General features: G+C 38.8%; 2 protein-coding genes across 2 annotated transcripts; both read right to left on the minus strand.

Moving 5' to 3' along the window:
- Positions 1-510: 510 nt before the first annotated feature.
- Positions 511-1,026, minus strand: LOC135714165 (platelet glycoprotein Ib alpha chain-like). Its single transcript, XM_065237458.1, has one exon. It carries the CDS (start codon positions 1,024-1,026, stop codon positions 511-513), a length of 516 nt encoding a protein of 171 aa, XP_065093530.1.
- A 42-nt stretch (positions 1,027-1,068) lies between these two features.
- LOC135714167 (uncharacterized protein K02A2.6-like) lies at positions 1,069-1,434 on the minus strand. Its single transcript, XM_065237459.1, has one exon. It carries the CDS (start codon positions 1,432-1,434, stop codon positions 1,069-1,071), a length of 366 nt encoding a protein of 121 aa, XP_065093531.1.
- Positions 1,435-13,435: the final 12,001 nt, after the last annotated feature.

The raw sequence follows: 13,435 nt of genomic DNA on the forward strand, positions 1-13,435 counted from the left end.
GGGATGTTCTGAGGCATAACATCTCTGATCACGCCTTCCTTCGGATGGGAAGTAAAGCCGTTGGTCCCCGGTTCATGAGTTGATGGGTCGATAGGTAGGGTCCAGGTGTGGGAGCTGCCTTCCTGGCACGTCGGTAGCATTGGTGCTCAGCACGGAAAACAAGATCGACGGAAAAAACAAACCAAAGGAAAAAAAAAAAAAAAAAATTTCAAAAGGGTTAGGATAGATGGATTTCCACATCATTATCATCATCAGTTTTTATCATCAATTATAAATGTTACGAACGGCCGAGTACATCATGTACAATAAAATGAACGCGAACGTAAACTAGCAAACGAACTAATAGTTTACATTGACTTGCGGAAAACGCACACGATGCAAGATGACGAACTCGAACATATATATCGTGTTGTTCTTCTTTCTTATGCTGGTTCGCGCATCTACGGAGCTCAGCAGTGTTGGTGTTGGCAGCGATCGTTAGGGATGTCCATGTTCCCAACATCTCCCCTCTTAATACAACTGGTACGGGTCGAACCTAATCGGCGGTCTTCGTAGACGTGAAGAGCGGCGAGGTACCTGGAAAGCTGTTTCGGTTTCTGCTAATGTAAGTGGCACAGGGCTTGTTGTAGAGGACGATGGGACTACAGTCGTAGGCAACGGCTGACCAAGGTCTGTTGTCGACGAAGTTGTCGATTCCGGAGTAACCCAAACTAGGCTCGGAGAAGCTGGCGTGGATGTCAAGACTTGCTGTGGTGTTGAATGCTCAGCCGACGTTTCGAGTGTTGATGGCGTTTGTGCAACCGGTGACGGTGATGGTCTCGGTGATGTTGATGGACCTGGTGGTTGTGGCTGGGTTGGCTTGTGCAGGTTCCAGGCTCGTAGTAAGATGTCCAGAGCCAACTGTTGCTTGTCTGTCTTGGACGGAATCGAGCCAGACGTTGACTTACTGTTGGCGTTCGTTCGGCTTCGCAGCTGGTTGATGTGCGAGCGAATCATGCGACTGTCTTCAACCCACACGTTGAACATCACCTGTCCAACTCGCTCTAGAATCACTCCTGATGCCCATCTTCACGAATTGTTAGAGTGCACCTTGGCGTATACTAGATCACCTTTACTGAACGACCTTGAATCTGGTTGAGCAGTCGTTTCCCGAACGGCTGGTGAACGGAGTAAGTCCAGACTGGTCCTAATTCTGCGCCCAAACATGACTTCGGACGGAGATCTGCTTTGTGGTGTTGACAGGTTTGGTGTGGTTTGATAGGACAACAGAAAAGTGTCCAGTGCTTCCTGAATTGATCTTCTCCCCTCTCGAATCTTTTTGACCGCTCGCTTGAAGGTGTCCACGAAACGCTCGGCTTGGCCATTGCACTGCGGATGGAACAACGCAGTTGTCACGTGATCGATACCGTTCTCGAGGCAGAATTCTCGCGTCATCTTTCAAATAGACCAATCTACATTGATCGATTCTCTTCATCGACTCTCTTTTTCGTTAATAACTCGGCTCCAAAAACTTGTTCAGCTGTTCTTATCGTCCAATACGATGAATAATACATTCTTTTAGCAGACTATGTAGACAAAATAGCCCTAAATATGAATGCAGTCAAGTTATTAACGCAAGAGAAAGTCGAGGAAGAGAATCAATCAATGTAGATTGGTAAATTTGAAAAGTGACGCGAGAATTGTGAAAACTCGGCACTGGTGAACTGCGGACCGTTGTCGCTGACTAGCGTTGCTGACATACCAAAGCGAACAAAGAGACTTCGTAGGATTCCGATGGTTGCAGTGGCTGTTATCGACGTGGTTCTGACGATTTCCACCCATTTCGAGTACGAATCGACACTAAGCAGGAAGTACTCTCCTTCGATAGGCCCAGCGTAGTCGACGCTGTGAACGCGCTGCCATGGATACGTTGACTTGGGCCACGACAGCGGTGGTGCTTTGGGCGGACTCTTGGCTGCAACTGCACAGTGACGGCACGCTTTGACATGCGCAGCGATATCCGAGTCGATAGACGGCCAGTAGACGAAGCTGCGCGCAATCGCTGGATACCCGGATGACCACGATAGAGATGGTGTAGGCAACGCATCCGGAAATCGGTCGGAATCACTAAACGTTCGACAAACATCACGCACCCTTGAACCGTAGATAGCGAATCACTTCGGTTGAAGAATTGCTGGATCTCACGGTCCGAAATTTCCGTTTTTAACTGTGGTCAACCTTGCTGGACGAAGTGGTAAACCTTGCTAAGTACAGGGTCGAAACGGGTGGCGTGCTGTATTGCCCTGAAACTGAGAGAAAGTGCATTAACCTATAGGCACGCAATAACCTTTAACTCCAACGCAGACAACGGCTGTAATTAAATTAATGCCATTAACTATAGCTTTAATTACATTAATTACACAATGTAGAGCATTAACTACTTTTTAACTCCATTAATTACAGTTGAAATTTCGTAATTAAAGTACATTAATTACATTTTCAATACTACAATTAATTACGGATAGATAATTTTAATTGCCGTCAGTACTACCAACCGGTGAACACTCCCCTAATAAAAAATAACCATAAACGAACGATAACCCAAATCATTGAACTATTCCACAAATGGTTTGGATGATACCCAGAACACGTCGTTAAGCAAATTAACCATACAATTTTTATTAGGGTCGTGTTTATTTCAGTTACCGATGGGACGTAATTTGTGATTAGCCCCGGTCCCTTTCAAATTGTATCATTATTTATGTACGGTCCTTATATTTGAAGTGACGTTTCACATCCATCTAGTGATGGCCGATTTTCATTCGAATAATCAATTAATCGATTAACGAACCGAAAAGTAAAATATTTGTAATCGGATCATGCCGATATAAGCATTAACTTCTCCAGAGCATCATCACCGATCGTTTCAAACATGTGCTGGACTCTCATTGGTGGAAAAATGACAGCACAGCGAACAAAAAATAATCGATTAGTTGTTATTCGAGTAATTAAAAAATAGGACATCTCAATTCTAGATGCTAAAAAAATCTCACACTAGTGAATAAATCTTCGAAAAATCTTCTTTCATTTCTCGCATCTACTTGCATCGCGCATCATTTTTTTGCAGGAAGTCTTCAAAATCGTGATAAATCTTCTTTCTATCTACTCAGCGTACGTGCAGCTAGCGACAGCAAAACACAATATTTCCTGCATCGTAGATAGAGTCGCCTCCCTCGGACATCTCTAATTTTGGTGTGATTGTGTTGATATAAAAGTGCGCAAAATTTCATCTCTGCCAAGGGGGCAGCAAAACCATAAAATTACCTTGCATACGGAAAGGAACCGTGAAAGAGGACACTAAAATAGATTTTTTTTTCTTGCAACATTTTCATCTCAAATGCTGTACAGACTGGAGAATTAAGCATGTTATAACCATAGAGGTAACTCTAAGACCACTGGGTCCCGAAGAAAATCATTATTATTTTTGGCTCACTCAGTACCAGAACAACGGTCCCAAGCAGTCCCAAGCTATTTCACTCACCCCTGCATGTTCTGCATGAATCCACACACCCCTGATGTTATCTGTCAAACTTTCATAGCGAATCAAAACAAACATAGTGTAGTAATAGAATTTCAACTAGAATAGGGTACGTTAATCGTTTGCTTGGGACCAATAGGCTTCTAAAGTGGTGAGCCAATTTAAAATCGTTAGTTTCGTATTGATTGTTGTTATAACGGTTGTCAAATAATTGCAACACAGAAACCACCATCAAGATAGCACCACAGACAAACAGACATAACACTCGCAAGTTGTTCATCGAACAAGCATTTAACGGTCAATTTAAAAGTATCGTAGTTGGTAGTACCGCCACCTGTGGCGCGCATAGTCATTTCCCTTGAGTTTTACGTTTACACACTACCGCCATCTGTTCAGCGTACTACCAAGTGATAGTTAGTAGATCGGAATCGTGAAAAAGCTGGGGGTTAGTCGGGAAAAAAGATTCGGAAAATTTTGCCCTCTGTTGAAGAAGGGAAGAAAAAAAGTGCCATGATTTTGTTTCAACCACAACGACGGAATAAAGGATAATGAATCTGTTCCAGATTTTACCGGCCCTGGCATTGATCGCGTTGTTGGTAGACACGGCATTGGCTACCGGAAATGGACCAACCGTTGCAGCTGGTTTAGTTACGGAAGATGCGTCGGCGAGCAGGCAGGATCAAGAGCAACAGCAGCAGCAGCAATCGATGTTCTAGCCTCAGTCGGAAATGAAATTATGTCCACGCATGTTCCGGCATGTCTTCGTTGGATATGTTCCAAAGGATGAGTGAGGGTTGCATTGCGAGGGAAAAGGAAAACAGCCTCCCGAACAACGACGGATGGAATCAGGGGGAAATCGTATCTGTTGCTGAGGATTGCTTTGAATTCAGTAATTTTATGTGTACTTTTACTCCAGCAGAGACAGTGATGCTCAACAACTGCTAGCTAGCAGCCAGTGGATGGCTTGTTGATAGTTTATCGATTAGTTAAGGTTGCTTACGTTTGGGTTGAGCACATCAGATGGGTTTAATTTTGCTTGAAAGCAGTTGATTGTGTGTCCGCTATCAGTGCTACAATGTTGAATTATGTATTTTTATTATTTATATAGAGGATATTTTTATTGATTAGCATCCAGCATGTAAGCAGTCCCAATGGGGATTCCGTAGATGGATCCCGATGGGGATTTCGTAGACGGATCCCGATGGGGATTGCGTAGCCGGATTGCGATAGGGAATCGAGGTTCTTGGAAATTATTGAGATAGGGAATCCAAAACCTATCCAAAGGGGTAGGATCCAGGGTTCCGATTACGAATTCAAAGCCAGATCCCGATGATAATACCGATAGTTCTTGGGAACGTCTTGGAACTCTGTCAAGAAGTTCAGAGTTCTTTCAATAACTTAATTTTAATTTAACATAAACTAAACATTAACTTAATATGAAAATAAATGTAGCTTAACTTTGACTTCATTTTATCTTAAAAATAACTTCCAAGAAGTTGATGCCGATAGGGATCATTCCGGCGATAATGCCTACTGCTTCCGACGAGATTATTCTGTACGTACTGTGTATAGGCGTATGCGTGTGTGTGTGTTTTAATATTTTTGTAACAGTTTGCTATTTTTTAATTCATGAACAATCCGAAACCAAATCCTGATCAAGAATTCGAATCTGGATCCCGATAAAGGATTCGAATCCGTATCCCGTTAGCGAATCCGAAGCCAGATCCCGAAAGTTAAATTCATGTTGGTGTAAAGTTAAAGTAAAGTTAAATTAAAATTAAAATTAGTTAGTTAAAGTTTTTTAAAAGATAAAATCAAGTTGAGTTTCAATAAAGATAAAGTTAAGTTAAAGTTAATATATTATTTAGTAAAGGTTAGGATAAAGCTAAGTTAAAGATATGTTAAAACTAAGTTATTTTAAAGTTAGGTTAAAGTTAAGTGGAAGTTTGTTAATGCTTATGTGTCTTTGACTTAGAGTCAATTTAATTAATTAGTTTAAGTTAAGTTAAGGATATGTTAAAGTTAACTTAAAGCCATGTTAAAGTTAAGCTAAAGCCATGTTAAAGTTAAGTTGACGTTAAGTTAGATTTATATTAAACTAGCTGAGTGTGCCCGGTCTTGCTCGGGATTCAATATTAGCTTGAGTTTATGCGCCGATTTAAAAAAAAGCATGCTATATTGTACGTAGCCCCCCCCCCCGCCCTATTATCTAAGGGGCTACCCCCTATGATTATCTCCTTATACCCCCACACTCGCCCCCACATGCCTAATTTGGTTCCATTTGCTTGATTAGTTCTCGAGTTATGCAGAAATTTCTGTTTCATTTGTATGGGAGCCCCCCCTTACTGAAGAGGGAGGGGTCTCGAACCATCATAAGAACCTTCCACGGCCCCAAAAACCCCTGTATACAAATTTTCACGCCAATCGGTTCAGTAGTTTCCGAGTCTATAAGGGTCAGACAGACAGACAGACAGACAGAAATTCATTTTTATATATATAGATTAATTAGATAAGGTTTAGTTAAATTTATGTAAAAATTAAGTAAAAGTGAAGTATGTTTTATGTTAAATTAATTAGGTAAGGTTTAACTATGTTATGTTAAAGTTAATTCAATGTTAAGATAAATTAATGAGTTGAAGTTTTATAAAACTAAATTAATGTTTATTTAAAGATAAACTCAAGTTAAGTCCAAATAAAAACGAAGTTATATAATAAATTAGTATAAAGTTAAGTAAAAGTCAAATTAAAGATAAGTTAAAGTTAAGTTGAAGTAAAGTTAAAGTTAAGTTGAAGTAAAGTTAAAGTTAAGTCAAAGTTAAGTTAGTATTATTTTAAATGAATTAGATAAGGTTTATTTAAATTTATGTTAAAATAAAATTAAAGTTTTGTTAGTTTTATGTTATATTTAGCGTTACTTAAATTTACGTTAAATTTAATTCAAGTTTATGGTTCATTAATGAGTTGAAGTTAAATAAAACTAAATAAATGTTTATTTAAAGATAAACTCAGTTTAAGTTATAATAAAATCAAAGTAAAGTAAGTAATTAGTTTAAAGTAAAGTCAAAGTAACGTTAACGTAAAGTTAAAATTGAGTTAAATTTAAGTTAAAGTTAAGTTAAAGTTAAGTTAAAGTTAAGTTAAAGTTAAGTTAAAGTTAAGTTAAAGTTAAGTTAAAGCTAAGTTAAAGTTAAGTTAAAGTTAAGTTAAACTTGAGTTAAAATGAAGTTAAAGTTAAGTTAAAGTTAAGTTAAAGTCAAGTTAAAGTTAAGTTAAAGTTAAGTTAAAGTTGAGTTAAAGTAGACGTAAAGTTAAGTTAAAGTTAAGTTAAAGATAAAGTTAGGATCAAATTTTGACAAATTTAAGATAAAGTTTAGTGAAGATTTAGTTTAAGTTAAGGCAAAACTAATTCAAAGTGACGATACATTAATGAGTTGCGGTTTAAAAATATAATAAAGTTTAGTTACGTTAATATTGAATCAAATTTAAGTTAGACATTAGTTAAAGTTTAGGAAATGTTAAGTTAAAGTTTAGTAAAAGTTAAAGTAAAGATATGTTAATAGATACTTAAGCTTAAGTTAAGTATGTGTTGATGTTAAGTTAAACATGTTGAAGCTAAAGTTGAGATTAATTTAAAGTTTGGTTAAAGTTAAGATAGTTATGTTAAACTTAAACTAAAGCTATGTTTAAATTGTTATAGAATTAGTTGACACTTAAGTTAGAGTTAAGTCAAATTGCAGTACATGTTATAAATAAGTGAAGTTGAAGTTATTACAAGGGAACTTCAGGGATCCTTTCAGAGCACATCAGTAATACTTCAGTTCTTGGGAGTTATTGAAATCTCTTGGAACACCTTGAATTTTATTTAACTTTTTGGAAGTTCATGGAGCTTCTTTAAACTTCATTACATTTCAGTTGGATGTTCTTGTTAAGTTAAGATTAAGTCTAAATTTTGTTAAATTTATGTTACTGTTACGTTGAAATTAAAGTTAAGTTAATTTAACAAGTTAATGTTTAATTAAAGTTAAGTTGAAATTTGGTTACATAAAATCAAGCTGACTTACAATTAAGTCAAAGTTAAGTTAAAATTTAGTGATGGTTAAGATTAAATTAAGTTAAAATAAAGTAAAAGCTAAGTTAAATATATGTCAAAGCTAAGTTAAAGTAATGTTGAAGTTATGTTAAAGATAAGTTAGTGTTCAGTGGCAGTTAAATTAAAGTAAATTTTTATTAAAGGTGTATTTAGTTAAAGTTTAATTGAAGATAAGCTGAAGTTTAACTAAAGATATTTTGAAGTTATGTTAAAATTTCATTAGTTATGATAAAGTAAAGTTGGAGTTATGTGAAAGTTATGTCCAGGCAACTTCAGAGAAACTTCATTCTTTGAACATCTCGAAAGTTCTGTTCAGTTAAAATTAATTAATATAACTAACGTTTAGTAAATGTTAAGTGAAAGCTAAAATAAACTTAAATTAAGTTAACAGTTAAAACTTTTTAGAAGTTATGTTTATGCTACGTAATACTCAAATCGCAGCTACACAGCAAAAAAAAAATATAATATCGATCAACCCCAACAAACATTGAATGTTTAATAAGAGCTTATTCAGGAAAAAATAAGCTTATTCAGCTTAAAAATGGCTTATTCAGCTGTTAATCAACTCAAATTGTTTGTTGGGACGTAATTCAAGCTGATGTATGAAATAATGACGCAGATACAATAATACATCAATGGATGTAATTTTGTTCGCAAAATCGATGTACATTGTACAATGTGATATTACACAACCGATGGATTGACCTGGTTGCAGCAGTTGCGATGTAATATTCAACAACTTTTTTTGCTGTGTATGCTGGACTTAAAGACAAGAAGTTCCCAGCTTTCCAAGAACAACATAGGAGTTCCTGGGAACTAACTTAACTTAAACATAACTATAACTTAGTTTTTACATATCTTTAGCTCAACTTTAACAACTTTAACTTATCTTCAATTAAACTTGAACTGAAAATTAATGTAAATTTAACTTGGCTTAAATTTAACTTTATTATAGCTCTTATTTTATTTTAACATATCATTAGCTAAACTTTAAATAAACCAATAACTAATAATACCTTAAATTTACTGTTTCTTTAACTTAACTTCAACTAAAACGCAACTTCAACTTAAAATTATCATTACTTGTAATTAGCTCTATCATACCTTTCACTTCACTTTAACTAAACTTTAATTAGTTTTATCGTAACGTTCACTAAATTTTAACTTAACTTTATTTTATATAACCAAACTTTAATTAGCTTCACTTTACTTTAACCACAAACGAAGTGACAGACGGAGCGGCTCGAAATTTGATTTGACGCACTTACATTTACAATTTTCGAGTGTACCTCACGGCAACACTATCTACTCATATGTACTAGATTTAACTAGGGGGTACCGCCTGTTATCTCTTTTTCTCTAACGAAAATTGAAAGGGAGAGCCTGTTGTCAAACAGCATGTCATTATATCGCTTCTTTTGTATAATGAAAGACCATAGGCCAAAATGATTAGGGATGAACACATCGGGTTAACATTTGCTTACAAGTAAACGATGTTGAGCTGTCAATGACTCGCGCTTGTTGCAATTGTTGCTACAGATTTCTTCAGTCCGTGCTAGAAGCCTAAGTCACAGTCATTCGCGACCGAGAAGACATAGACATCGTTGTTGGACGCCAAACAGAACCCGGCCATACTCGGTATGCTGGTATACATTCACTCCTCCGTAGCGGAACTGGAAGGATCCACCCAAGCTGCCGGATATCAGTTTTGTCTACTCCAGCTTCTTCTTATTATTCTGCAGAACCAGACAGTGCGAGTACTGGGCGTGTTTGCCAAACCAACCGGTAGAATACTAATCTGAAAGCCGATTTCTTAGGCACGTTGCATTTGTCGCAGTAGATCGTCACTTGCCGCTGCACTTTCATGGAGCGGATTACAATCGCCGTGGCAGTAGTTTCGTCATACAGATCGATCACTGGATGGCTGTTTCGCGTAGTGACGCTCGCTCATGTCACGGGGAATCCTTTCCGAACAGGCGGCGCATTGAAACTTCTGTACGAATCGATCGGGACATAGGATTTGATGTCACGCTTTTGTCTCTTGCTGCCTCGACTGCTCAGCCTCTTCTTATTCATCATTCAAAACATTTTCCGGTACGGGTGCGGGTAGTGGATGTCCCGGTCGAATTGGTTGATTAGACGAGATCATCGTCATCGACAAGTACCAGTTATCAAACTTTCCAGTTATCATGCAGATGAAGTTTTCAACGGAGTAATCTTTTCCACCTATGCAGCACAAGCTCGGTTAAAAAGCTGCGGCAAGCTTTTACGTCGATGCAAATGGGAAATTGGAATTCAATCTGAAATTGAAAACCAACCCTAATAAAATTGTGTTCGGGGTATCATCCAAACCATTTGTTGAATAGTTTTATTATTTGGGTTTTCGTTCATGTATGGTAGTTTTTTATTAGGGAAACAGTAAAAAAAAAGTTGTTGAATATTACAGCAGATAAGCTGCACATAACATATACACATTAATCCAGTCAGTAATGTTTTACTGGGTTTTTCAATTGCGGACTATTCGAAAAAAGTTTAAAACTCTGCAGGAAATTCAAAAATATGAAACTTTTTCTGAACTTGTACAGATAAAGTTCTGTTAATCTCATTTCTTTTCTTTTTTTTCCTTTGATTTGTTTTTCGTCGATCTGGTTTTCCGTACTGAGCACCAATGCTACCGATGCCAGCACTGATAAAAATCCCCTTATACATTTTGGCAAATTTCCATTGCTGATTATTCATAAAATGTATAAGCCTACCACCAACCAATTTGTTCCGAACGGCCGGAAGACCAAGCTGAGGCATGGGATGCTCACTATGCCCCACTTGTTCACTATGCCCCTCTTACCCCTACCATAAAATCACAACGAAAATCATGGTATATGAGAAATGTACAATAAAAAAGGGGGCTTGTTAAGCTAAGCATCTTAACAATAAAAAAATTGATTTTTGTCGAACAAATTTGATCTCATCAAATTAATTTTCATTGATAATTGTATCGTTGAAAACGAAATTTATTATTTCTCCTTTCCAATAATTTAATAATAAATTTTTAATGTGCCCAAAATTCAACCGTAAAATTCATTGTAATTTCGTTATTTTATTATAATTTTTTTGCGGCCATCCTCGGTATGCATTCGTTACTCCGTAGCGGAACCGGAAGCTCTCGACGAGGGCGATCTAAAGGAGGAAAATTTACTCCAAATCATGCCGAGATCCATCGAATCAAAGAGGCGATCGACGTGCTGGAGGTGAGAATGAAGGAGGATCGGATGAAACCGATTTTTTTAAATTTATTACGGCTAGAGATGCTGTATGTCAAGCGTTTGAGCATGATTGCGGTACGATGCACTATTCTGGACTGGTCTACTATACGTGGCAAAACTAGTCATTATACCTGCTACGTGTACCTTGTTACCTGAAGACGAGGAGGGAATCTTCGGATTCATGGAGGAGGACATCAGAAATGAGGAAGCTCGTATGCGAGGACAAAAGTGGTACATCTGCAAGGGTTGATGCATATATTATGTCACGTATATATACGTTTTGTGTTGCACGAAGAAGTGCTTCCGTTCATTTCAGACGCTTTGTGGGATGCAGAATGATTGCCCGTCGCATTACGTGGATACGTTCTAGTCGTGGTGCAATAAGCACGTAGCGCTGGTGGGTAAGGTGAAATAACTCGGGACCGAAGCCTGTGGGATTTGCTACGATGAGATGGGACCGTACAGGAAGCTGGAATCGATTCGTGCTGTCAGAATGTCTGGTTCCATCGGAGCTGCATGGCACAGTTTGCCCAATCGGCGGGGTACTTTTTCAAGTGCCCTTTGTGCAACAACAAGGACGACTTTAGTCAGCAGATGCAGCAGCGTGGCATTTATATTCCGGAAAAGTAAGTGAAGCAGAGGTGGGTATTTGAATACTGAATATTTTATTTTATTTGTTCCAGGGATGCCTCGTGGGAGCCTGAACCGAATGCATTCAACGATCAGTTGGAACGCCCTTCGGAGTGTGACGCTGAACCGTGTCGCTGTCGGTATGGGCGAGATTACGATTGCAAGCGTTGGGATATGATCCTGTGTGCAACGTGCGGTTCGACTTGCCGCTACGATCAGTGCATGGAGGTTCCCTCGAAGAACAATGTTTGCACCTTTTGTCTTCCGATTGTTTGAAGCTAGCCGAGGCTTCCCGAAGAGCGGAAGCAGCTTGACGTGCGGAAGCCAGTAGCAGAGAGGGGAGTTCTAGGGGCTGATCTCGTGGCAGCCGTCATATTAAATCGGATGATTCAGATTCTGAAGAGTCAGTTGCATCGACGACCAAACGCAAATCTCAGAAAAGACGAACCACAAAAGACAGTGACGACAATGATTCCGATCTGGTTTCTAAACGAAAGAAACCAACGTCGAAGCGACGGCTGTCCACGTCTTCGTCTAGTTCTTCCTCGTTCGTTTCTTCGAATGGCGAAGAAATCAGTCTGGAGGAACGATCAAGAAGATTCCACTGCCACGAGGAACTTCCGTCGAAAAATTGCTTCGAGCCAAACCGGTCGTATCAAATTGTTGACTTCTTCGGACAATGAAGACGAAGCATCCTCCGCCGGATCGTCGACCGTGTTCGATTTCAACTATCGTGTGAATTTAACCAAAAAGCAGTGCCGAAAATCGATGGTAGAATTGCAGTCGACCAAAGAGTTCATCCGTTCCGACACGGACACGCTAACGGATGCCTCGGTGGGACAGGAGATCGTGCGTCCCAAGACGCCTGGCAGAATTCTTTTGAAAAACTGTTCAAATTGTAGATTTTCGGGTCGAAAACCGTCCCACGAAAACGGTCCACCAGCGTCTGATCCGGAGTACGTTACAGCGAAGAAAATTAGGTTGATTTAATTTTAATGGTGACGTTCCTTGGACGGTGAATTTTCCAGCACTAGTCAGGTCTTTCCCACGGCGCAGTGGATTACTGCCAACGGTGCCACCTCAAGTGGGAATGCGATTCAAAACCGGGTTGACGTTGATGCTCAAAAGTGAGATGTTCCGGATTTCTGCTGCTTTCAGGTACTGAGGGAGAACCTTCCAAAACTTCTAGTGTTTGGACTGGTGGAGATTGCTAAAGTATGATCCCGATGAAAACATTTTGCGTATACGTATACGTGACGTAGTGTGCGTAAGATAAACGTCAGCAATCTCTATGACACAAAGAATGCACCTGAAACCGACGGAGAATCGCAAGTGCTGTGGTGAGGCAGAAGGAAACAAGTTAGCACTTTCATTATCACGACGTTCTTTGCATAATCTAGTGTGACGTAACGTTGGATCATGCGTAAGAACACCGTGAGAACGAAAGAGTTGTCAACATTCCTTCTGCCGCACCTACAGTAACGCACACGGTTCCCGCGCTGATTGTTTCTTACTTTCTCACTCTAATCAAAATTTCCTTCGATGAGTGAGAAAACAGCACCACGTCAACGCGAGCAAGAACGAGGGTTGCCAGATCATTGCACACAAAACCAACTTGAATTAATTCAAAGCAAAAATACTAGCGAACCTGGCGGTGAGGGGCGGAAGGTGGACTAAAATTCTATTACAGAGAACCACATTATTTTAATTAATTTCTTCGGAGAAAGTCGTCTGTCACTTCGTTTGTGCTTTAACCACAGGCAAACAGACATAAAACATTTATTATTTTTCTTGGTAAAACATAGTCACTTAAACACTACCGCCATCTATTGAGTATCCTGTGATGGGTAGTACGATGAACAGATGGCGCTAGTGTGTTTACGTCAAACACAAGGGAATTGACTAAGCACGCTACAGGTGGCGATATTACCAACT

Source organism: Ochlerotatus camptorhynchus, unplaced genomic scaffold (genome assembly GCF_037179485.1).
Source record: "Ochlerotatus camptorhynchus isolate MF236.1 unplaced genomic scaffold, CSIRO-AGI_Acam_v1.1 ptg000624l, whole genome shotgun sequence".
NCBI lineage: Eukaryota > Metazoa > Arthropoda > Insecta > Diptera > Culicidae > Ochlerotatus > Ochlerotatus camptorhynchus.